Source organism: Columba livia, chromosome 2, assembly GCF_036013475.1.
Source record: "Columba livia isolate bColLiv1 breed racing homer chromosome 2, bColLiv1.pat.W.v2, whole genome shotgun sequence".
NCBI classification, from domain to species: Eukaryota; Metazoa; Chordata; class Aves; order Columbiformes; family Columbidae; genus Columba; species Columba livia.
This window is the reverse complement of record NC_088603.1, coordinates 149,762,981-149,787,794: the sequence shown is the minus strand read 5'-3', so window position 1 is coordinate 149,787,794 and position 24,814 is coordinate 149,762,981. Positions and strand designations below refer to the sequence as shown.

At 39.6% G+C, this 24,814-nt stretch overlaps 1 protein-coding gene across 1 annotated transcript; it reads right to left on the bottom strand.

Annotated features, from left to right (window-relative positions):
- Nucleotides 1-174: 174 nt before the first annotated feature.
- TBC1D31 (TBC1 domain family member 31) lies at nt 175-24,681 on the bottom strand. The gene is made up of 22 exons (XM_065054350.1): nt 24,464-24,681; nt 22,586-22,732; nt 21,915-22,030; nt 19,904-20,082; nt 17,472-17,623; nt 16,897-17,056; nt 16,469-16,669; nt 15,098-15,274; nt 14,179-14,258; nt 13,930-14,076; nt 13,526-13,659; nt 12,398-12,531; nt 11,624-11,803; nt 9,822-10,054; nt 8,411-8,563; nt 7,138-7,273; nt 6,542-6,634; nt 4,653-4,793; nt 3,483-3,677; nt 2,734-2,884; nt 1,698-1,814; nt 175-555 (listed from the first exon to the last, which is right to left on the bottom strand). The coding sequence occupies exons 1-22, from the start codon at nt 24,538-24,540 to the stop codon at nt 413-415; spliced, it is 3,246 nt and encodes a 1,081-aa protein (XP_064910422.1). The 5' UTR covers nt 24,541-24,681; the 3' UTR covers nt 175-412.
- Between the last annotated feature and the right edge of the window lie 133 nt (nt 24,682-24,814).

Sequence of the window (24,814 nt, the reverse complement as noted above, 5' to 3'; positions counted from 1 at the left end):
GTTCAGCTCCCAAGGGAAAGGATTTCTTTTCTCTAATTGCTAATTTCCCTGCTGCAACTTGTAGAATCCACTTATACATCCCTGACAAAACTGACATTTTAACAGTGGTTTGTTTCTTCAAGTCATGGCATTCACCAAAACAGAAAAGTACACAAATACTGCAAGTGCAATAACTTAACGGTAAAAAGTGAGTTTATTTTAGAATTTAAAGAAGTATTGCAGTTACCAGAAAATAATGAGAAGGTTACAAACAACACACATTTTTCTAGCTAGCATTTTATTTTTATATAAAAATACTTTCAAAGACCTTTTTAATAAACAATCTATGATCAGTCCTTGATCACACTGTACATATTTAGCATTTTACTGATTAATAATTTGAAAGTACAGATGAGGTCCAGAGCAAACCACCTCAAGGTGTCCACTTTGTAGCTTGGAAACGTGTTGGAGGCCGCCCAGCTCGAGCCTGTGCGCTGAGCTTCTGCCGGAGCCGCCGCACTTCTGCCATCAGCTCCCGCTCCTGGCACGCCAGCTCTTCTCTTCTGTCTAAAGACACTGAAGTGCAAGAAACTCAAGACTTAATACTGCAACTAACAGTCTTCCATAAATATCATGAATGTTTCTTGGAAAATTGATACTTCCTGCATAGAAACGTGATGTTTTGTTGGTACCACTGTATGCGAGACAGCCCTAAGACCCGTAGCAGTAAAGAACAACTCCTCCTAAATGCTTTGAAAGCAGTACCCATGTCTTGTGAAGGGTCAGATGCTGATGGGTTGCTATGTGCTGGAGCACAAATCTTGTGAGGAGCGGCTGAGGGAACTGGGGCTGTTCAGCCTGGAGAAAAGGAGGCTGAGGGGAGACCTTATCGATGTCTACAACTACCTGAAAGGAGGTTGTAGCATGGAGGGGGTTGGTCTCTTCTCCCAAGTAACAAGCAATGGGACAAGAGGAAATGGACTCAAGTTGCATCAGGGGAGGTTTAGATTGGATATTAGGAAAAAGTTCTTCACAGAAAGGGTTATCAGGTGTTCGAACAGGCTGCCCAGCAAAGTGGTGGAGTCACCATCCCTGGAGGGGTTTAAAAGGTGTTTAGACAAGGTTCTTAGGGACACGGTCTAGGGCCAGAGTGGGGTTATGGTTGGACTCGATGATCCTGAGGGTCTCTTGCAACTGAAATGATTCTATGATAAATTCTGTGGCAGGTGTATAGATACCCGTTTCCCATTGCATACGGTTTTGCACATACGATGCATGTGATTTTAAAATGTGCTTTTCGCTGACCATAACAGCGAGGACAGCCCAGAGGAAATGATTACAGACTCATTCCTGACTATAATTCTCAGTAAGATTTTGATGGAAGACAGTTCTACATCTTGTCAACATCCCCAAATCATGCAAAACTACAAAGACAGAAATAGGACGGGTAAAATGATCAGGTCAGAATGAGATTACACTAGGCTGAGGTTTAATATGACCACTCTTACAATGTGACACGCTTCAGGCACTTCCTAGCTGTTCTGCCCTGGTAGTGAAGACATTTTTTCAGGTGTGAAATAGAATACAACAATAAACTCTTTTACTGTCCACTAAACTCCTACACAACTAATGATGACTCAATCGGACAGTGAGGTGTTCCAGTAACACTTCTGAAAGTAAATGTGAAAGAAAGGAGAGTCCCAACGCTAGAAACTTACTGTGTGACGATGACCCTGATGCTGACAGATCATTCAGGCAGATGTTTCCAGACCTTGGCACCTGCTGGAGTTCTGCCCCTCTATCTGGACATCTGGCCTGTAAATCACGCAGTCTCTCTGTGGGAAATGGAGAGAAGGATTCTTTGTAAATGAAAACTGTTTAAATTTCTAGTGAATTTTTCTAGCTTGAGGTGAGACAGTTTTTCTCCAGGAAGTAGAACTGGTACAATCACTCACTCCAGCTAGTGGCAAGTACAATTTGCTCAGAATTAGAAGTCAATGTTTCTACTCTATGGGTCAAAGGTATGTATCACTGCATTTAATTTTAAGAAATTACAGCTCCACACGTGCTATTTCTTCCTATATAATGAATCTCCTGACAAATGGGCCACTACGACTGTGTGGAATATGGCTACTCCTACTTGAAGTTTCATGAGGAGACACCCATTTTAATAATCTGCTGTCGCAAATTACTCCATATTAAAAACATTAGGCAAATAAGAGTAAAGTCTGAAAAAGTTCACCCACAGGAATATTAATCTCCTGGTCTTAATACTGATCACTAATCTTGTGTGAGCCTTGCAGATGTGGGGGAATAGGAGAAATATCTGCAAAAACACACAAATCCAGCCCTTGAGAAGGATGTATTGGCCAGTTCTAGAAGTGCAAAAATGTTTGGTTTTTACCTGTGAACAAACTTGGCAAAGTGACTTGCTGGCAGTGAGTTCGCGGTTCTTTACGTTATTTGACAGAGGATTTCTAAGGGAAGCGACTTTACCACCGGCTAAGCTGATCTAAACCTGTACTCCTACCAAAAAAGCCATTTATATTGCTGCATCTGACAGATACCAAACCGAGAGTCCTTTCCAAGTCTGGCCTGATCCATTGGTTTTGTGAAAGGATTCTACCAAAAAGTACTTACTTATAAGAATTAAGCTTAAGCTTATCCGTAATACTGGACACTCAGTTTGTATTCGGTTGCCAAATGCTTCATACCAACATCCACACAGGAGAATTGCATTATCCGCATGCTCACCAAAACAGCCATCTTCTCTTCGAAGCTTTTCAGTCAATTCCAATGCCTCACTGATTTCATCTTCTAAAAACTGCTTCCTGTGCTCATCTGCAGCAGCAGCAGCTTTCTGTTTTTCTTCCAGTTGTGCTTTTTTCTGTATAACTTCTTCCCACTGTGCAACAGAGATATTAAGTGTGTCCTCAACAGATGTGTTGCAAGGAAAAAGCAACAAGTAAAACCATCTGGATTATTACAGACTAAACTTCGCCCTTAAATCATAATATAAGTTATTAAGCTGAGTGAATGTTTCTTTTGGAAAAAATTCTCATTCAAACACCTGGAGACAGGTAAAAGTCTTGGGTCAGAATAAAAAAAAAAGAGAGGAACTTACAGAATTAAGAATAAGCCTAAAATCATAGAATCATTTTGGTTGGAAGAGATGCTCAAGATCATCGAGTCCAACCATAGTCTAACTCTGGCACTAAACCACGTCCCTAAGAACCTCGTCTAAATGCCTTTTAAACACGCCCAGGGATGATGACTCCACCACTTCCCTGGGCAGCCTGTTCCAATGCCCCACAACCCTCTCCAAGAAGAATTTTATTGTAATATCCTCACCAATTTGCTTCTAGAAACTTCCAGTCAAAACAGGAAAGGAGACTCCTAACAAAATATTTCAACACCTTTCAGATTTATGCTCTACCATGTCATGGGCAAAAGACACCTACATTTGTGCCAGTCCCACTTAGAAAAAGAAATAATGCAAATACCTTTTTTTCTTCTGCGTCCCTCATGGCATTCAGCAGTTCAGCTTCTTTCACCCTGTTGTCGTGCAGGAGCTTGGCGATCTCTTCGTAATGCTTCTCACGGTCCCAATCATCACGTCTTAGTTTATGCAATGCTTGCAGCCTCCAGTCGGTACCAACGCATTTCTGCTCTGCTTTGGCTATGTTTTCTTCAGACACCTAATAAAACATCTTTCTTACCAGGAATCCGTTTACTCTAGTTCACTGATGTACAGATAAGGTAAGATGAACTGAAGCGTTCTCCAGTCTGGGAGACCGCACCTGCGGTGCCACTCCTCCATTCATCACCGCGGGCTGTCTCCTCTACCAGGGCTTTCTTCTGCTTCTCCATCCTTCTTATTCTTTCCCTTACTGAGGCTCTTTTTTTAATATCTTTTGGAAAGAGACATCGACTCTCTCCATGATTTGGGGGATTTTGCTTTCCTAGCATGGATTTAATATGATTTACAGGTGCAATTAACATAAGATTGATACCTCGATGCCAATACTTCCACCCACATCCATCTGCTTCCAAAAATCAAAGGTTGTTTACAAAAATTCAGACCCATATGTTTATTTCTAGACAAAATATAAATGCAGATGCCAAGCATATGGGCAGTGGGTTAGCTGCAACTATTTTTCCAACTGTGCGGTTACAAGTTCTGAGCTTGAAAAGCTGAACAATTCCTAATGTCAAGCTATATGTTCATTATTGTGATCTAGAAGACAGATGAATTTCCTGCCAAGTACTACCAGCTGAAAGTTCCTTTGAGGTTTACTTTTGTTTTATGACGGTTACAAATAAAACATGTTCCTTAACAGGAGGACGACTTATTCTGAAAAGCACTTTTGAGTCTTGTGTGCCTTCTAAGTTCTGAAAAGTAATGAAAAGTTAATATTCACGGCAGCAGGCCCAAAGAATTTCAGTATTACATAGCTGTTTGGACACTTCAGTCAGATTTTTGCAAACCTCAAAATTTTAAGCATACTATCATAATCGATTAATATAGGCATCTAGAAAATAGATCTCTTTAGAAAATATTTTCAGATTAACTTGAACTAGTTAATCGCAATTAAAATACTATTAACTACTACTACTTGAACTAGTTAGCATACTAATTCCCCCAAATATACGTTAAAATCCAATCATCTTACTATCTGAGCTTTCTGGTTTTCTTCTCTTTCTATTTCCATCAACCTCTGAACAAGATGATCTTCCCGATCCACCTTTCTTCGATGGGCATCCACCTTTTCTCTCATTTCCTTTGTAACTGCCTCTCGATCTTTGGTTAGATGCTGCGAAACACACAGACACCAATTATTGTTGCTAAGCTACTAACTCACATTTGTAATGTTGTTTCTTTAACATTTATTAACATTTCATTAAACTAGCCTTTGAATGTATCCACACATCTCATCCCACTACATATTACAGATGTCCAGAAAGTGATAGTCCCTGCTGTTTTCTCCACTTGGAATTACACTAAGTCTGAGTCATCACAGTGGTCTCACAGGTTGATACTGAAGTCATTCCATTCCCTGGATTACAGTGGAGCATAAAAGCAGAATTCCAACTTAAATTAGATTCATCATGAAAATATTCTGCACTTTTATGGCACATTTTAGCCAAAACTTCAAAACATTTCACAAATATAAATCACGTTTCCTGGTACAAGGACTTATAATAAACACAGAAGCAGCTGGAATGCAGAGATGATTTGCCCAACTAGTATAAATCACCAGTAGACCTAGAAATACAATTTTAACTCTCACCACCTTTTCTTCACATTCATCAGGACACATCTACAGGTCTCTGCAGAAGACAGAAGCCCTTCCCAGGCCTGTGGCAATCTGCTGAGCTGTGCCAGCAGGGCACTGAGGCAAAGTTAACACACGTGGCCTTCTAAGCTTGAATAGAGCCCCTCACTGACCACAGTAAAACAGCCAGTCCGGAGCATGGCAGGGAAAGCCTTTCTACACAAACTCTTGTAGACGGACATTTATCCTCAGTTAAAGAATCACTGCCTTTCTAGCCTAAAGAGGATGATCGCTGTAGAATTAGTTCCCTTAAACAGCTGACTTTACATGTACAGGAACGCAAATGAGCTCGGCCTGGTTTGCACTGTGTAGTCACAATACATCTGGTTATGTATTTAATAAAGAAATGCTAAAAGAAATTTAATCCAGTTATGCTTAGCATGGCTTATAAAAAGTCTACAGCCAAAAGCTTCAAAAAGCCAAATACAAGCAGACACATGCTTCAAAATCAGGGTTAGCTCTCTGGATGTCCACTGCTGCTTGCATTCCATCGGATCTGCATGTACGCAAGATGGGCATATATAGCTGTGATTTCTAAACACTTAATTTACTATTTCTAATCAAAACGGACATTACTAAAGCCTTCCGTTGGCAGCCTTGCTTTTCAGTCATTTATAAAAATTATTTATAAAAATTAACTCATAATTAACTTTAAGCAGTATTATTGATTAAAACCCTTTATTACTGAACAGTGATCTTTCTCATTTATAAGTCAATCATCTGAGAAAGGAATTGCACATTCCCCAAGAACCATCCATTCCTTTTTGGTTAATGATGTTGTTGGCAATTAGACATTTTTCATCAACCACACCAATCTGCTACACTGTTCTTTCCAGAAAATGCAGATATATCTGGATATCACAGATGAAAAGGTGGGAGTTTCTGGGATGAGGAACATATTGCAACAGACTTATTTCTTATTTACACATTTTCGCTTCTCTCAGCCAGCTGAGCACACAGCTAAACCCTGCAGAAACCAAACGATACCTCTGCATAGGAGAAGAAAGTGGGGAGGATACAGGTATTTTCTCACAGAAAAACAGGCAACAGTGAGTTCTACTAATGCTTTTATTAATAGAGGGCGTATTGTAAAACAGATATCAGAGAGGAAAAAACAAAAAGGCCTTTTTTCTCACCAAGTCCGGTTGAAAGAACACAACTGAATCTGAGAACTGCAACGGATGAACCATTAAGTACCAACATCAGTATAGTTCCCTAGTAATTACCTGTTCAAAAAGCTGTCTTTGTGATTCAAGTTCCAACCGTCGTACCTCTACATCTTGAAGAGCAGCAGCTGTTTCCTGCTCTCTCATGGATGCCTTGAGGAGAAGAGAAACACATGAACATACAGCAAAAGTGAAATTCTCCCTTAAAAAAGTTCACATCGAGCAGAATGTCCAAAACACCCTGCTTCTAAAATCTAGCTAACCCTCTGTCATACCACAAATAATGGAAAGTATGGCCACTGTGATGGCCCTCAATCATGGCAGAGTGAATTTGTGATCTGGACATACAGCCCACAGACAGCTGAGAATTCACTAGTCCTTTAAGAAGCTCATCACGTTTTTGAACGCTGCCAATATACAGATGAATTTGGCTTTTCTCAGGAATTTTGCCAGTTAAAGCAAGCCAGTGGTACATACTAATTGCCAAACAAAGTGTTAAATTATGCAATTACCACTTGAATCAGTCCATCTCCTGCTAAACACACCTCTGGGCTCACAAATCACAGTATATCAACTGAAATTTTAGTTATGCATTTTTGCTTGTTTATTTTCACTTATAAACCTTCAAGAAAAGAATTGCTTGAGCAATACTCAGCCTTTCTCGCAATTTCATCGTCAAGACGTTTCAGTTCCATTTGATGCTGATCTTGCTGGTATTTCAGAAAACGCCTTCTTGAAGCATCCAGAAATTGTAATTCCTTTACTTTCAGCTCTCTTCTCGCAGCAGCTAGTCTTCAAAGCCAAAACAAATAGAAACAAGGGAACGTGTATATCCAAGAAGTAAGTACCAAAGAGCAAACTTGCACTGCAGTTATCCATCAATTATGAGCTAATCTTTAACTTATAAAGCTTAGGAGAGTTGCTTAATTCTTGTAGATGACCCAGTTTTCATTTTCAAGACAAAATTAAATTCTCAGACACACAGATACCATCTAATGGCAGTGTCACTAAATTAAGCTTTGAAGTGCTCTGTTACTGTTCTGTTTTAATAAGCACTAGTTTACTATTGCAATGATCCAGAACTGAAAACTATTCCTTAGAATAATTGCCATTACCTCTTTCTGCATAAAATTAGTCCTAAGTTTATCTGGAAAATACCAAACCCTTTCACGGAGCAAAACCACAGACTCAAGAATTAGTTTGCAAAGAAAGGCTCACTGCCCTCCCTAAAAAAAACAAAGAACTTATTCTGTAGGCTACAGAGGTTTAGGAGAAGTGCCTGTAGATGTGGTGCTTAGGGACACGGTTTAGTGGTGGACTTGGTAGCATTAGTTTAACGGTTGGACTCAATGATCTTAAGGGTCTTTTCCAACTTAAATGATTCTATGATTATTTGTAGTTGATCTAAAAAAACTATGGAGATGTTGAAATTCTCTTAAACCTTCACAACTGCAAAATGTACAAACTAACAGTTCAGCTTCAGTACTATCACAGCTATTTCCTCTGCAACTGATATATAAAGCAGTCTTTTCCCTAAATCCACCACAAATACAAGAATGCGTAAAGTCACTGATACCGTGACTTCTGTTTGCAGTGTGAGTCTGACCACAGTGCAAGCCTGAAGTCTCAGTGTGCAAACACACAGCAATCGACTGTATAAGAGCATTCACAATCCAAAGAGACCAGACAAAAGGCTGGGAGCTGAGACAAAAAAATGAAATGACTTGGCCTCTAATCTGCTGTATTCCCACAGGCAAGGCAGTAATACAACCCAGATCACTTCATTCCCACACCAAAATCTGACCCTCCAGACCACACTGTTTTCCCACATTACAATTTATACAAATTAGCGGCTATTTCTACTTTACTCATGGTCAGAAATGTAATAACAGGATATGGTAGCCAGGTCCCTAATGCTTCTTATAATACCTCTGCCTCTGTTCTGCCAGCTTCTCTTCTTCTTCCAGTAGGATTTTTCGCCTCTGTTCTTCAGCTTCCCGAAATAATTCCTGCTTTCGATACCAGGCTTCTTCTTCTGCTTTCCGCTCTTGTGCTTTAGCTTCTAATTCATGCGCTAATTGTCTAAAGGGAAGGAGAGCACATGTTAATAATGCAAGCCAAGTATTAAGAAATTACTTGATTACTTAGAAATGGGTGACTGCACTAGCAAAGACCTGCTGAAATGCAACGTGAAAGAGTGTGGCATCCCCTTTATGTAGAGATAAAGTACGTGAGGAAGAGTTACAATGCTGACTGTTACAGACAACAGGGCATTTCAGATGAGCGCAAATATTTTCTTCCTCACATTCTTAATAAAAACTAGTCTCTAAAGGTGCCCTGGCATCATGGTACGCACTGATTTCAACAGTGAGCTGAGAACTCTTGGCCCTTCACAAAGACGGTCACTACAAGGTCAGTGGAGGTTAGGCTCTGACTTAGAAGCTTTCAAGTTGGAAGACTTGCAGCCCAATATTTTCTGTGAATTAACAAGCTTTTTTTTTTTTAAGATGAAGAATAACAATTTAACTTTAAAATGTGTTGTCCTGGTTTTGTTAAAAACAAGTTTCTCTTTTAGTGAATTTACCTGTCAGCTAAAGCCTTCTTATTAGCTGCATTTTCCTGAAAAGCCAGATACATGCTTTGGTAAACATAGCAATGGAATGCAAGGTCACTGATAAGGATGGATGTACATCCTGCGAGAGGGGCAACGAGAAACTGGTGACCAAAAACTGGCTAAGTGTTACATCCCATTCACCTGATACTTCATATAAAAGTGGGAGATCACAAGGATCTCGTCCCTTTTCCTTATGGCCGACATTAGGAGAGGACCTTGTGAGTCATCCCCATGAACTGAGGCCTAGTGACAGACTGAATCCAGTTCCAGTTGGCTGCAGAGTCCAGTCCAGGACTTCGGGTGCCAGCCCTACATCTGCTGGAGCAGTTGCTGGGACTTTCAAGATTGGTTTTGTGTATTTTGTATTATTTTCTCTGTTTTTATTATTAGCATTAGTAAAACATTTTTAATTTTTCCAACTCCCTTCTCTCTGCCCTTCTTTCCCTCCCATCTTTAGCGGGAAGGAGGGAGAGGGAGGGGCTAAAGGGGGAGAGGTGGAGAGAGGGGGTTAACAATACATCTGCCATGGTTTTATTGTCACCCTGCAATCAAACCTCGACATATGTCAAATCAAATAACATCTTAACCTTTAGCAGCTACTTAAAGTAATCTTCCTGAATTTTCTTAATCATCTCTCTTTGCGACATACACATTACAACAGGAAAAGGCAACTGTGTCCACCTGTCCCTCCCAGTCTGATACTGTCTTCAACTTTCCCATCAATACCTTTCTCGTAAGTATTCAATTTCATCCTGTCTGATCCTCTCCCGTTCCTGGGTTTGATAATCCACAATGAACTCAGGATATTTATTAAATACAGGATACTGTCCTTTTGTAAGTGGTATGAAGTCATCAAGCATACGTTGTGGATGGATATCTAATGGTGTAGCCTCCATTAGATGATAAGCTTCCTTAATCACAACGTTGATGTCCAGGTTGTTACGATGATGAAAGAAATACTGTAAGAGACATGCTTCCAATTACATTCTACAGAAGATTAAGTCAGTTTTTACTATACCTATTTCAGAATAATAAGGTAAATTAGCAAGATCTATATTCCAAAAGTTGATTTAAAAATGATTTAAGTTAGCCCTACTAACTAGTAAAATATCACCAGCTCAAATGACTTGACCTAAACCTCTTCAAGTTCTACAAGGATGTTCTGGTTCTTTTCCTAATCTTCAAATGGCAGTTGTGTGACGGATCTGGAAAGCTAGGTATGAATTCAGAGTGTCCAACTGCCCACACAGGCACTTCTACCACTAGATAAACCTCCCTCGTCTTCTGGTGTTCAAACATGAAGCTTGGAAGCTCCTCTTCCTGAAGGACTATTCTTCCTGTCAAAGATCTTATTCAACAAGAAAATCTTTAAATTCATAATTATTAAATGTAGCAATAATGTTGTCTGCTTGATGTCTCTCAAACTGACTGTTCACAACCACATTTTCAAGGTGGAACCCTTTGTTTGACTACAGAGATATTTTCATATGGGGAAAAACTCCTCCTCCCATGGAAGGATAAACATAAGGAAACATTTTCCTTCAGCTTCAGAGATAATAATATGGCCTAATTTTGCAAATCCAAGAGCAAAATAATGAAACAACGTGACAGAACGACTGTGTCTTGTCTCCACAAGCAGAAGTCCATATTAGATCCCCAAAAAAGAGGCAGAATTATTTTGTGCTTGATCACAGAATCATAGAACAGTTTGGGTTGGACGGGACCTTCAGAGCTCATCTAGTCCAACCCCCTGCAATGAGCAGGGACATCATCACCCAGATCAGGTTGCTCAGAGCCCCATCCAGCCTGGCCTGGGATGTCTCCAGGCATGGAGCATCTACCACCTCTCTGGGAAACCTGGACCAGTGTTTCACCACCCTCATTGTAAAAAATTTCTTCCTCATGTCTAACCTGCATCTACCCTTCCTTTAGTTTTAAACCATTAACCCTTGTCCTGTTGTAACACATCCTGCTAAAAAATCTGTCCCCTTCTTTCTTATAGGCCCCACTTAAGTACTAAAAGTCCATAATAAGGTCTCCCTGGAGCCTTCTCTTCTCCAGGCTGAGCAAGCCCAACCCTCTCAGCCTGTCCTCACAGCAGAGCTGCATGGGCTCCTCTGGCCCCTCTCCAGCAGGTCCATGTCTGTTCTGTGCTGAGGGCTCCAGAGCTGGACACAGGACTCCAGGTGGGATCTCACCAGAGCGGAGCAAAGGGGCAGAATCACCTCCCTCAACCTGCTGACCACATGCCTTTTGATGCAGTCCAGAATACGATTGGCCTTTTGGGCTGCAAGTGCACATTACTGGCTCATGTCCAGCTTTTTATCCACCAGTACCCCTTCTTGCACGAAACTGCAGGATGTTGTTCAATATTTACTCATTTATTGTATATTTGTCAGGTACTAGGTAATGTTCAGAAATGTAATAATGGAACATCTCCTTCTCATCCCTGTAGCAACAAATACCATGTTTTACACACCTCTGCAGGTACACTTTCATATGACCGACCTAAATATGAAGATGTTTACCTCAAAATCCGCTGTTTGATTACAGTGAAGTAACGGAGCTCTGGAACATATAATATAGGCAACAGCAACCATTAGAAAGTACGAAGGATGGTTTGAGAATATATTGTCAAAGACTTTCAGCCATTCTTCTCTTGTTAGAACCTCAGAGAACAGTGTTTCTAGGAGAGGCCATGCGTAAACCTACATCATTTGAGCAAATTCACAAAAGAATCCATTAACACAATTTTACCATTCATTTTAAAGAAATAATATGACATTTTCTTGCTTTATATCAGGAATCTATTGATATATGAAAGAAGCAGTAACTAAATCAGGATATTTGAAGTTAAGTTTTATCACCCACTATAAACATTCAAAATGAATATGGAGTGATTATAAATATAATTCTTATTTAAGTGGATGTCTAAATCTCGTGTTTAGATTTGTGAAGCTAAAATCATCCCTATCGATAAACAGAGATTACAAAATTAATTAATCACACCTATGTCTACTTAAAAAAAATATAAGTACATTTATAATTTGATGAGTAAATATTCAAGCAAAGTAAACTTGAAAGCAAAGGACTTCTAAGAACTACAGTGGCACGTATGTGAGATTTATGATCACAGAAAAGGAAAAGCTGCAGAAAACTAAGAATACATTCTTTACACTCCTGCACCATTCGTCGTTATTTAATGAAACCTCCCCCCGCAAAGAATTATGTCAAAATAAAGGACTAGTGCACTGCCAAACACTGTAGTGATATTTTATTGTGAAAGCTGGCTAGAATATTACCTGTGAAGTCACACTGTATTTTATTAAATGCTGAAGAAGTTCTTTGTCATGATGTGCCAAAACATTTTCCATCATACTAAGGACATTAACTGGAGGATTGGGAAAATACTCAAACCAGTGCTGACAAAAATTAACTGAAAGAGAATAAAAAAGCCCAACACAATCCACTGTAATCGAGTGACAGATTCTCGACAACCTTAAGGTTCGGTTATAAAGGCTATGAATTTCAGAGGTAATTTTAGGCAGCAAAACCTATTTAGGATATTCCCATCTCTCCTTTCCTAGCATTTATTCCCCAACCATTCCCACAGTACCCTGCTCCTCCAGCTGCACTGGCATGAGTGTTTGTGTCAGTACACTGTGAACCAGACTGGGGAACTAATCTGGCTCAAACATAAAATGAAAAAGAAGTCTGTGTGCTGTGGGACTAAGCAGTTGGAGGCAGATGGGAACACTTAAAACTGGTATTTCTGTCTCATGAAACTGCAGCCTGTATCAAGTAATTTTTAACGTACCAAGAATAATTTCTGTAAACTTGGATACTTATTCACTAACAGCATGTGTTTGCAAAGTGGGTATGTGCACTTGGCAGCACATATCTTCTGTAGACTGAGTAGCAGCTGCAACAACTAATTTAAGTGTAAAACACTTTAATTTAGCATGTTTCTTCAGAAGACAGCCATAGCCAACTTTCAGCCAAATGTCTAATTTTGAGTTACCACATGCTTAGGACAACTAAACACAGTGAAACTTCAAAAGAGATCATTCCCTTTAGACTGGGAGTGGGTGAGGGGGTGAGTGTGACCACTTATCCCATTTCTCAGAGATGTTAGTTATTATGATACTATTATGCTAGATACATTTGTCTTTGCTGATTAGAATTTATGAAAACAAATGCTAACTTTCTGCTAGAAACACTGCAAAAGGAAGTCTAATATCTTCCTTTACTTATAAGCTGTTTTTTGTTTTAAGCATACAGTTGCTACATATTAATTCTAGCAACACCTTTAAGAGAGAGCTTGGTGACCTGTTAGGAAATACCTCATTCATTTCATCAGGGAAATCTCTTTCGCACGGGAAAGCTTAAATACATTGCAGCACATTTGAGTTTTTAGAATCATTGCTTACCTACTACTGTAGCAACAACTTCAAAGCAGATCAGCTGGTTGTTCTGGAATAACTTTACAAATGGGAATGCTAGCAAAGGAATATAAGGCGTCTCAGCAAAGATAGCAGACCAGTGAGCTAGAGCTGATAAGGTCCTATAGGCAAAGGCAAAAAAAGGCTTAGAAAACATCGATTCAAAACCAAACAAAAATCTAATGCGCATTTTAGAACCACAATATAGAAAGACTGTAAACTTCAAAACAGATGCAGGATTGTGTAAGTTATAAAAACAAACCTGCATGAGGGCACTACTGTTTCATTTCAGAATTTTCCTTACAGCTGATTCCAGCTATTAGATACATTTCAGATGACTATCTGAAAAGAAAAGTCTATAATATTTAAATAAATATAAATCTATATTTTACCTCTGTAAAACTCTTAGTAGTTTCCTACTTTTTATGGGATACTCATTTTGAATATTCACAAATGCGCTGTGGGTACCTTTATCTATTAGGCTACTGAATGCCAAGTGGTTTTCAGGAAGTTGTAATAAGGAACGCCAAACAAACATCCTGCAATTAAAATGCAGAATTAGTCAAGCAACTTCTCTTTCATAGGCCAGTAAACACAAGCAATTTCATTTTGTGCAAGAATGAACATGCACACAAACATACCTGTACTTTGCTGGATATTCTCCAAAGCCTTTCAATAAGGCCCGCAGACGTTTCTTGTTTAATCCACCTGGCAATTCGTTCTACAAAACAGGGGATCAACAATAAATGTAAGCATTTGTCTTTCATAAGCTATTTCCTTGCACTCTTGATTTATGATATTAGCTAAATACTGAAGTTCCTAACATAATATTTAAAAAAAATATTAAAATATAAACCGTGCGCTGCCATATGTTACATAATCCTAGGTATTTCAACAACAAAAAAGATAATTCAAAAATCATTCACCTACTGAACTCAAAGAACAGCTGTCATTCATTCCAGCCAGAAGCAAATCAGACCCTAACTGATTAAACTATAGATAATTAAATGATGGATATGGCCAAACCATAAAGAATACTGACATAAGAAGCAGATCATATAGTATGAATGTTACAGGTGGGTATATAGATATATGTGTATATATGTGTGTGTGTGCATATATGAGAGTACATATGAGATGCAAGATAAAGACAGAGAGAAGATGGCACAGTGATGACAAGGGAAATAAATGTAACAGTAATGCATGTTCTAAATACTAAATCAAAACCGAAATGGCTTCTAGGCAGACATTTTAGAGGTGCCAGTTTGCTAACAGGGAAGCAGATCAGATTTAGCAAATACTCAAATGTGTCACAAGTTGCTTGAACAACTTCAGAGATACCTCAAGCTGACTGGAAACAGTCCTGGCTGTGTCACAAAATTCTGGAGTATGGACTAAACTGAGAAAGGAAAAGGTACTAAAACTCCCTCGATCTCCCCTCTGCTCAAACATCCAAGTGAATCAGCATCTGAACTTATTTTTCAAAGTGGCTAACTATTTTTTGCAACAAAATTTAAATGCTGCAGACTGGAGAACAAAATATTCGCAACTTTCTCCTACCTCTTTGTTTTCAAGCGATGTGTTTGTTTGCAGTTTCAGCAATCTGGTTTGAATTTTGCTTGCTTTAGATTTCCAAGGATGCTCTGGCCTTCCTGAAGTCACTCTCATTGTCAGTTTATTTGCCTCTGTTGTGGACTTGGACCCATTGTCTACTACTTTGAATGTGGGTGGTGGAGGCTAATATTAAGTGAAAATAGCTCAGTTAACACCTCATAAGACAGATTAAATAACACTATAATTTGATGTTTATTTTATCTGCCATATATTTGAGTTTGATTTTCATAGCAAAAAGAACAGAGACATATTTATAAATAAATATATATGGGCTGTATACTCCTAAACAAGTATGCCATTGAATAAAATTGCTGTAATTAACTAGAAAGGCTGTGAGAAGGCTTATGTAACTTCCAAACCAGCTCAAACATCATGTTATTTCCTTGTTTAGCAAACACTAAAATATAACTGGGATGGTATAAATGTGTATCATGTACTGTTCAGGTTATTTACTTTCCTGTGTTTCTCAGTGTCAGTACCATATTTTGCATTTCTATAGCACCAGTTAAAAATAATACAAAAGACCTTTACAAGCTTTAATTAGTCTTCAGTGTCAGGGAGGTATTAATTCAGTGTCGGTGATTGGGAAAGCAAGTAACAAAGTGGACGTCCCAGTTCATGTCAAACCGGCAGCAAAAGTGCCAATGGAATGCATGTGTGACATCTTTACACATCCTTCCTCAGCTTCAACTCCATCATTATCCAAAGGTGGTTACTGTTTACTTCAAAGACATGGTGATTAAAGATATATGGAATTCTGGATTTAGAAACCCGACTCTCATTAATAAATTACTTTAATAAAATAAGAACCGGTATTTAGAATGTTGTTGTTGTATTTAGGAAGGATTAGGAGTATGATTGTGCCATAATGATGGATGCTGGTATCCAGTAACATAGTAAGAAGAACAAAATCACAGTAACAAAAACATCATTCATGCCTGCAGTTTAAGATGGCATCAGCTGCAACATGTTTCCCATAGGAAACGGAACAGAAGTAGCACAATTATCCTGTTTCCATCTCCCCCAAAACATCATTACAAAGAGAAATTGGTCCATACAAATTGCTTTAGAAAGAAATAACATCCCCCCCTCCTTCCAACACCAGAAACACTGTGATACATATACTTTAAAAACATCATATTACCTGACCGGTTGGAGTAACTATGAAAGGAACTCTACAAACCATTTTTTATTTATTTGTAGTGTTAAATACAGCACTACAACACATCTGCAAACTACTGCTGATACAAATGTTACATAGACAAGTATCAACTTACTGGGATTTACTGCTGTTTTAAGAAATGTAAAACACTCTACCTTATTTTCTTCTTGAGTCAAAGCCTGGACACTGTATAAATTAAGGCTACCATTTTCCATTACTGATGCAATATACCGTCCATTGGGGCTAATTGCTGCTGTACTTATTCCCTCTTCATGACTCCCAATGTCAAAAAGAAGTTTGCATGTTTCTATATGGATAAATCGCATAATATTATCTTGACTTAACACTCCAAGGACCTATAAATTAAAAGAATTCATCAGTTAATATTGTCAGTGTGAAACAAAGAGGAATACCAAACTCAGATGTTACATTCCATTAAGCTAATGGAGCAACTGAGCAAACATTTAGCACAGTAGTTTCCTTTTGTATGGTACAGGCCCATATAACCAGTGTCCCCCAAACGTCCTCAAATTATGTGTGTTGAATCAGCTCATCCAGTCTTAAGCTTTGTGAGAAAACTGACCTGATTGGAGCCCCCATCAAAACTGTCTGGGAGGAATTCCAGGTGACGGACAGCTCGTACTTTTGCAGGCATCTGGATTATTCGTATCAATTGCCTTGATTCTAAACACCATAAGTGAAGATGATTTGATTTTCCACCAGCGACAAAAATCCGGCCATCTCTGAATCACAGATGAGGAAAAGTTTCCATCAGAATACTATAATTTAACTTAGTGTTAGCCAAAAAGAGAAAGATCGTACATTTCCTTTTATGCCCTCAAATCACATCTGAATCTGTCATTATTCCTGTAATACTCTCCTGAAAGAACAAAGTAACTACTAAATAATAAAACTGGCTTTTGTAAAGGATAGTTTAAACCTTATTTTAATGGTCATTAAAAATCAACTTATTTTATTTCAACTGCTATCAGACTGTAATAAAACCTGCTATTGATCTTTGCTGAAATTATCAGTTACAGCAGAGTTCAAAAGCTTATCATAGTATATAGCTCAATACTTCCATAAAACACGACAAATAAGGAAAGAAAACTACATTTTTTGTAGTCTGCTCTTAGAATGTTTAAAATAACAATTTACCTGGTTACTGCAAAGACCTTATAAAGTAATACAGAACCTTCTACAGGAGTTGGCAACCGGTATTTACAGTGAAGAGTATCAAATTCCCATGCAAAAACAGAATTATCTTTGAAACAGCTGATGATGGTGTTACTCAATGGAAGAAAAAAAACCTGGAAGAATATGGAAAAGAAAAAAAAATGGATCATGTTGTCAAGGAAGTACCCTTTAAGTTGGATCAAAGTGCATGACGGAATAAAATCCAGCAAGAAAGCAGGACAGGATGGTTATTGCTGTGTAATGTAGCTGCAGCACAAGGCTCAGAGCCCACAGGCAGCGGGTCCCTTCCCTGTCACACCCCCGGCAGCCTTCTCTGCCTCGCACCACTTCAGAACTCGTTGTACCTTCTGCTGAGCCAGTTTCAGTCACCAAAATGACACAAATCTTTATCTGTGTTATTTTTATGACTGTTAAACTTCTTTTGGAGGTTTCTGAGGAGTGCCAGAGAGGATCATCAAATCATAGAATCATTTTGGTTGGAAAAGACCCTCAAGATCACCAAGTGCAACCATAACCTAACACTGTCACTAAACTACGTCCCTAAGAACCTCATCTATATGTCTTTAAAACCCCTCCAAGGATGGTGACTCCACCACCTCCCTGGGCAGCCTGTTCCAGTGCTTTACAACCCTTTCTGTAAAGACATTTTTCCTAATATCCAATCTGGATGTAACATAAATGGTGGGAACGTGAACCCTGGAGGGGGAGGGAATGGGAGACACAAATCAGAACTGCTCACTGAGCAAGTGCTTGTTGCATCTTCTACAAACCAGCCTCAGCATTCAAGCAGTACCAAGAGCCTGAAAATTCACTCTATGAAGTATTCATCTTTAAACTCCTTAGTTTTCTGTACAACTATTAGAGGTAAAAAATACCATAGAAAGTTTAGCAATGTATTCTCCAACTACGAAATGCAGATTTTACTGTGAAGATGAATGAAGATAAAGCCAAAAAGCCTGTAAATATATTTTTTCAGTTATTCTGAACATGTTTATGCGTAATCTCTTTTGATAAGAAAAAAACCTGGATTATTCACATTTTGGATGTCATCAGATACATTCTTGCTTAATGACAAGGAATTTGTTCAGACCAGAAGTTCTATTTTGGCAGCAGCACATGCAGCTTCAGCAAATTCCCTGTACCTAAAATTTTGAAGGTTAAATTGAAAATGTCTTTTAGTATCTGAGCATTGAGGGACTACTGAAAGGACTCACTGGCTGAGATTTACAGTCAGTGCTACAAAGTTCAGAGTACAGAGTCTCTTTGGGCCTTGCAAATCTGTAAATCTGGACACGTGTGATGGGATTCATCTTGCTGAACGTTAGTGACTGAAAGCTGGATATTCAGGCCCAATTAGTCACTTGACGGTGAGCAAAAGTTACCTCTTTAAAGGGAAGACATGATAATTATTTTAGCAACATGCACAACACAGCAATTTTAATAAAACAAATAAACAAACAGAAATTTATACATGATCTTCCATAGCAAGTGCTAGGTGACTGTTTCAGGCTGACAAAATTTCTGCCTGACCTAGAACATGGTGAAGACACTCAAATGAGTAAGCCTTGTTCTCTGCAAAATCAGCATGGCTTTTGAGTGCTGATGTGAACTTTGGTTTGAAGTGGTGTTTGTAAGACTGTTCACTGCAGGGCAGCACGTGTGTAAGCAATGCTCAAGAACTGTGTCAGTACTTGCTGTAGCACTTACACCAAATTTTGACATTTGGTGGCGCAGGCAGACCTGTTTAAAGCAGCATAATGCTAAGGAAGATCTATTTAGACCACTCCCTGACATAAACATGTCATCCCTCTCATCCCCTGTGTTGTTCCAGTATGTGCAGCAAACCTAAGCAAAGAAACCATGAGGCTGAAAAGCAATAATTTCTTTTTGCTGAGTGACTTTTCAGCTTTGTTCATTCCCACATTCAGCGCTCAGCATGCAAAGAAGAGCAGCTTTGGAATAAGCAGCTAAATGAGGTAGGTGGTGGTGACTGAATTATGACACCAAAACTGTTTTTTTAACCACACCCTTAAATCCTAATATCATTCAGGTTGGAATCAGTCTTTCTAAGTCTTTTGAGGCCAGCCCCAGGTCAAAGCAGGGACAATCTAGAAGGCAGTTCAAATTTCCAGGTTAAACTGGGTTAGTCAAGGTCATATCCAACCAAGTTTTGAGTGTCTCTAAAGATGAGGGTTCCTTAAAAGTTCCCAGCAGATCTCTGCGGCTACTGAGTTGTGATTCTAGGGGCCCAGGTAATGTGATAGGAGGACAGTTAAGTAGATTGCCCAAAGAACATAGAAAAGATTCAGCTGTATTTTAAAAAACATTTTAAAGTACTGTGGTTTTAACATGGTTACTCCTTGTTGACCCTTTAGCAATTGCCCTTCACTCACCTTCTGTATACCCACAGACTGACGAACGTTCAGCTTCCTTTTTCTTTGAAATGTGTCCAAGTCCCACAGTTGTGCCGTATCGGTGGATGTGGTGATGGCGTACCTGCCCGAGCCATGGATGGAGATGGAGGACACCGCAGAATCATGTCCCCTCATCCAACTAACAAGCTCCTTGGTTTCTGCAGGAGTTGATGGAAAAAAAGAAAAGGATATGAAAGCCATTCAACGTGAAACAACGATGACTTTAGACTTTATTGCCAACACTACGCTGTGAAAGAGACTTTTAGGCATACCTAGTATATGACCATTTACCATCACAGCCCAACAAATAAGTAACAAAGATGTCAGTCTTCATGCAGTTATTATACCTTAGAAAAACATAACCATCTCCTCTCAGTTCTACACAGAAAGCCCACTTGCACAAACTTGTTTAATGTAGCTTAAGAATCAAGCTTAAAAAGTCATGACCACTGTGACCAGTTAAGTTCAGCATGCCTCGTAGGCAGATTATCCAATGTGAACACCTGCAGTAATCTCTACAAGTTGAGACTGAATGTTCTTGTTAGAACTCTCCACTTGTTTTGACTTGAGGACAATATGTACGAATGATTACTCAGCTGTTTACAGGTGCAAGGAAGATTCAATGACAACAGCCTGTGACTATACAAAGGCACAGTCAGAAAGCAACACCTCATTAATTCTTTTAGAGTCCAAAACATTTTTATGCTGTGCACTAAGGAAATATTTCCTCTGACTACATCATCTCCCACTTGTGACTGCACGACCACTAATCTTCCCTCAGCAAACCGTATTTGTGGCAGATACGCTATTTACATTGGGTACTTTGCCTGATAGCCCAGGGGTTGGTTCCAGCTGACCTACCACTGTGACACCAAGGATAGGAAATGGCTATAACGCTGCTCATAAAGCCCAACAGTCAAACTTTCTGCTGTACTTTCAGAAAATCAAGTGCTTAAAGGTATTGTCACACGGTGGAATGACATGTGATTACAGGTTATGGCTTCTAAAGGAGGGACGGAGGTCACCAACCAAGTATTATCTAATACACCTCTAAAGATAGTTCACCCAATACTTATGTGAAGAGCATTTATATTTTAAACCGTTCTTCCGTATGACTTGGTATCTGAGAACAGCACCATATAAACATGTAGAACTCTATTGAATAACTAAGAAGATTCCTCTAAGTGCATCCCAAATCTAATTTGGGTCTTACTGTGCTTGAAAGGAGGAGAAAAGGCAGAGAATTTCAGACCCTAACTATGACTTTTCCTCCGTTTTGAGAAACAGTGTGTTATTAATGTAACTTGACTAATAATATACGACCCCCAAAATGCAGATGAGTGATTCCTAAGGCTTTTAAAAAATATTTAAATCCAGATGATGAGACACTAGAACTGCACTTTTTGATAGGTTAAAATTAATTTAGGAAGAATGAATTCTCAATGCCTTTCACCATTTAACTTCTAACAAGACAGAGACACACAGCTGGTCAATGAAGTTAATTTTTAATATAGCTTTTGAATAAGGATACAGATCTACTTGCATGCTCAAAAGTACTGTCAGTTCTTTTGGTATACATTGTCATTTTGTTCAAATACTTTACTGTAAATATAGTTAACAACTGGTTCAGTTGCAAACTAAGATACTGTTGACAGGTTTGGTTTGATTTTACATACAGCACCTCATTCTAAACAAATATGAAGAATTGCTTTAAAAAGGTAACGTATATAATTGGGATCCTGTGCTAGACTTCAGTTAAACAGGCACCTGCGTGACCCAGTGGGAAGAAAAAAATTGAAAAGCAAAGGGTTTTACCCACAGGACTATAACCCCTATGGGCCCAAACAGTGGGATTTTCGGGGAAGAAGATGTGCCATGAAATACGCAATAGGATATCCATCAAAAAACTTACAAAAAAATTGAGATTGAAACTAAAATGATACAGTTTTTTAGAACAATCCACATAGTAAGCCTTTCAGTTTCCCCTTACCTGTATCAAAGCACTTGATGGAATTATCTGCCAAAGCCACCAGGAATTCTGTCTTTCTGCGAAGATTAAATGCCAAAGCAGTGCAAGCCTGCATGGTTCGCTGAACAAGGCTGAACCTATTTAAAAATATAAGTTCTCATTGAGTTCGGAAACTCTGGTTCATAATGTCAAGTGAAGTAATAACTTTATCAGTTTCAATATATTTCACTGAGAGAAAAAATAACTCAAACCAAAGTAATAATATCTAACTATGATAAGTATAAAAATATTAAAACTCAGTAGTGTAAAATTGAAAAGACTGATTAATATATTTCTGCGAAGGCCAATACTAGGTCTAATTTATTATAATTCATGGCTCATTATTAATTGATTGGTGTTGTTCAAGGAATAACTTTTTGTGCTAGTAGTTATTTAAGTTCTATGAAATTGTTGTCTGTTCAGCTTGGAGTTACAAACTACAGAGGTTTTGGAGCAAGTAAACTAATGAAGTAATATTTAGGGAGCCCAGAAGGGCTTGCAGTTTCAGCTCTGAGAAAAGCAGTGTCTGTTCGTACATTCACGGAAAACTGAGAGTTAAAACTAGACCTGTGGCATGATGTCCTGGCAAAGTGAATCCATGCATCTGAATGTTAAGACAATTAAAATGTCTTGCTAGAAATAAATGCTCTTACCTGTTCCCATTCAAGTCAAAAACATATATATTCCCTTGTTGGTCTCCAGCAAGTAGAGAATCTCCGGAAACATCAAAAGCCACATTCAGAAAACGTATCGTCTTTGAATGGTATCCTTTGACACTATGAATTATGTTTACTATAACTCTGTGAAGAAAGCAAGCAAGACAACCATGCTTAGAACTGCTTTATTGTCACATATTTCTCCAACATGCAGGATTAAAATGTTCCTAGTTTATGGTTTTACAATACTAATCATTCATAGTGTTCTATGAAAGACCTTCTTCCATGAAAAATACATACTTCTAATACAAAAAACACACTAAACAAATGAAGTAATTCACTGTGTTGGAAGGTAGGAGACAGGTAAGGCAGAAGGGAGAAATCTACCATTCATGATCCTTTTGTGTGGCTCATAGTTACCTGATTTTCAATTACATTAATTAATAACACTAACATAAACGCTGATGTATCATCTACCAATGTATCTGAAAGCCCAAGTCAGCATTCAGCAAGGAGCCTGGCTCTTCATTATCACTGTGAAGAAACACACTAGAAAACTGAGAAGCCATCAATTACCGTAAGAAATCATTTGGATTAGATTGGAGTGGGGAAAAAACCAGTTTTAATACCACTTCTTTCCAGAGTCTTAAAAAGCCTAAAGCAAGCCATTTTTATCATTATTCTCCAAGATATTATGCAACAAAAGTTGCCATTTTTTCGCAGTCTATCCTTGTACTGCTCTGTTAGTATAAAATGGAGCTCGATGTAGAACAAGCCATAAGTGGAAGGCTTTTCCAGGAAGCAGGATATCAACATTTGGGAGATCTGCTAAACCTGGATTTCTCAGATAGCAATGGGCTAAACTATTATTTCCTATCATCAGTTGGATGTAAATTTAGAGTCTAAAATAGAATATTGGCAGGTTGATTAAAGGCTGAAGGGCACTTGCAGAAGACTGTGACCATGGCTATATAAGACGCTGATAGCTATCTGGGCCAGCAATGCCAAGAGAGTAGAACAGGCAATCCAGCACCTGCATGCAGCCGTTGGCGTATGTACAAAGTGTGAGTGAATCACAGAACGTTAGGGATTGGAAGGGACCTCAGAAGATCATCTAGTCTATGCAGCCATGGTACAGACTAAAGAATAAACTAATTTTACCTCAAACTGCGAATGCCTTTTTTTTCTGCAATGAAACGGAAGGGCCATAAAAATGAAATGAGAAAGATGTTAAGCTAATTTGTTTAAATTACAATTAAAATTTAGCAACGCTAGGATCTTTGGGTCATAAAACACACAAGCTATTTCTGATTCTGCATACACCCTGAGATGTGAGTACTTATCAGGGTCATTACAGCATCTCCCAGCCTTAACACTGCTCTCTTTCTTTCAAAAATTCCTTTGCCGCTAAAATAACCTCGGAGAATAAAGTCGGGAGTTCACAGAGCTACATCCAGGTCCCCCGCGACAAACACACTCCCCAGGCATTCCAAAGCCGCATTTAACATTTTAATTAAACTCTCGTGGGAATTCATCCATGGTATTCTGCTCAATGCAATTAAAACAAAGAAAAAAAAGCTAAATGGGGAGAGTTGTCCAGACCCTTGCCCAGCCCAGGCAGGAGCTTCTCTGAGCACGCAGGTGTCACAGCCTCCCTGGGGACCTGCTCCACCTCCGTTATCCAACCGGGCATCCCCGGGCTGCACCTCCAGCCAGCAGGAGCTCAGCTGGGCCTCGGTTGTCCCTGTCCCACCTGCCCCCGGCCTGCCCGCTCCCTCCGCGGCTCAGCGCTGGGTCCGGCCCAGCACCGAGCCCCGGCTGCGAGCTGAGGCGGCAGCGCTGCGCGGAGCCCGCCCTGCCCTGCCCCACCGTTACCCCCGCGGCGCCGCCAGGCCGGGCCTGCGGTGCCAGATGGGGCCGCGCTGGCGGCCGCCCAGGTCGCAGCTCTCCATCCTCAGCCCGGCGCCGCCGCTCCCGCGCCCGCCGCCTCCCCTCAGGGCTCCTCCAACGGCTCGCGCCGCCGCGGGGGTCGCAGCACGGATGGTACAGCCCGCTCCCCCTTCACCAATGGAAGGCACTACCAAAGAGGCGAGCGCTTCCCCCCCCCGCCTGCCGGAGAATGGAATCGGCGGCCCCGGGGCCTGCCGGGAGTTGTAGTTTTCCTGGGGGGCGCCACTAAAGGAACGGGGCGGGAACAGAGGAGCGGAGAGCGACCAGAGAAGGTTT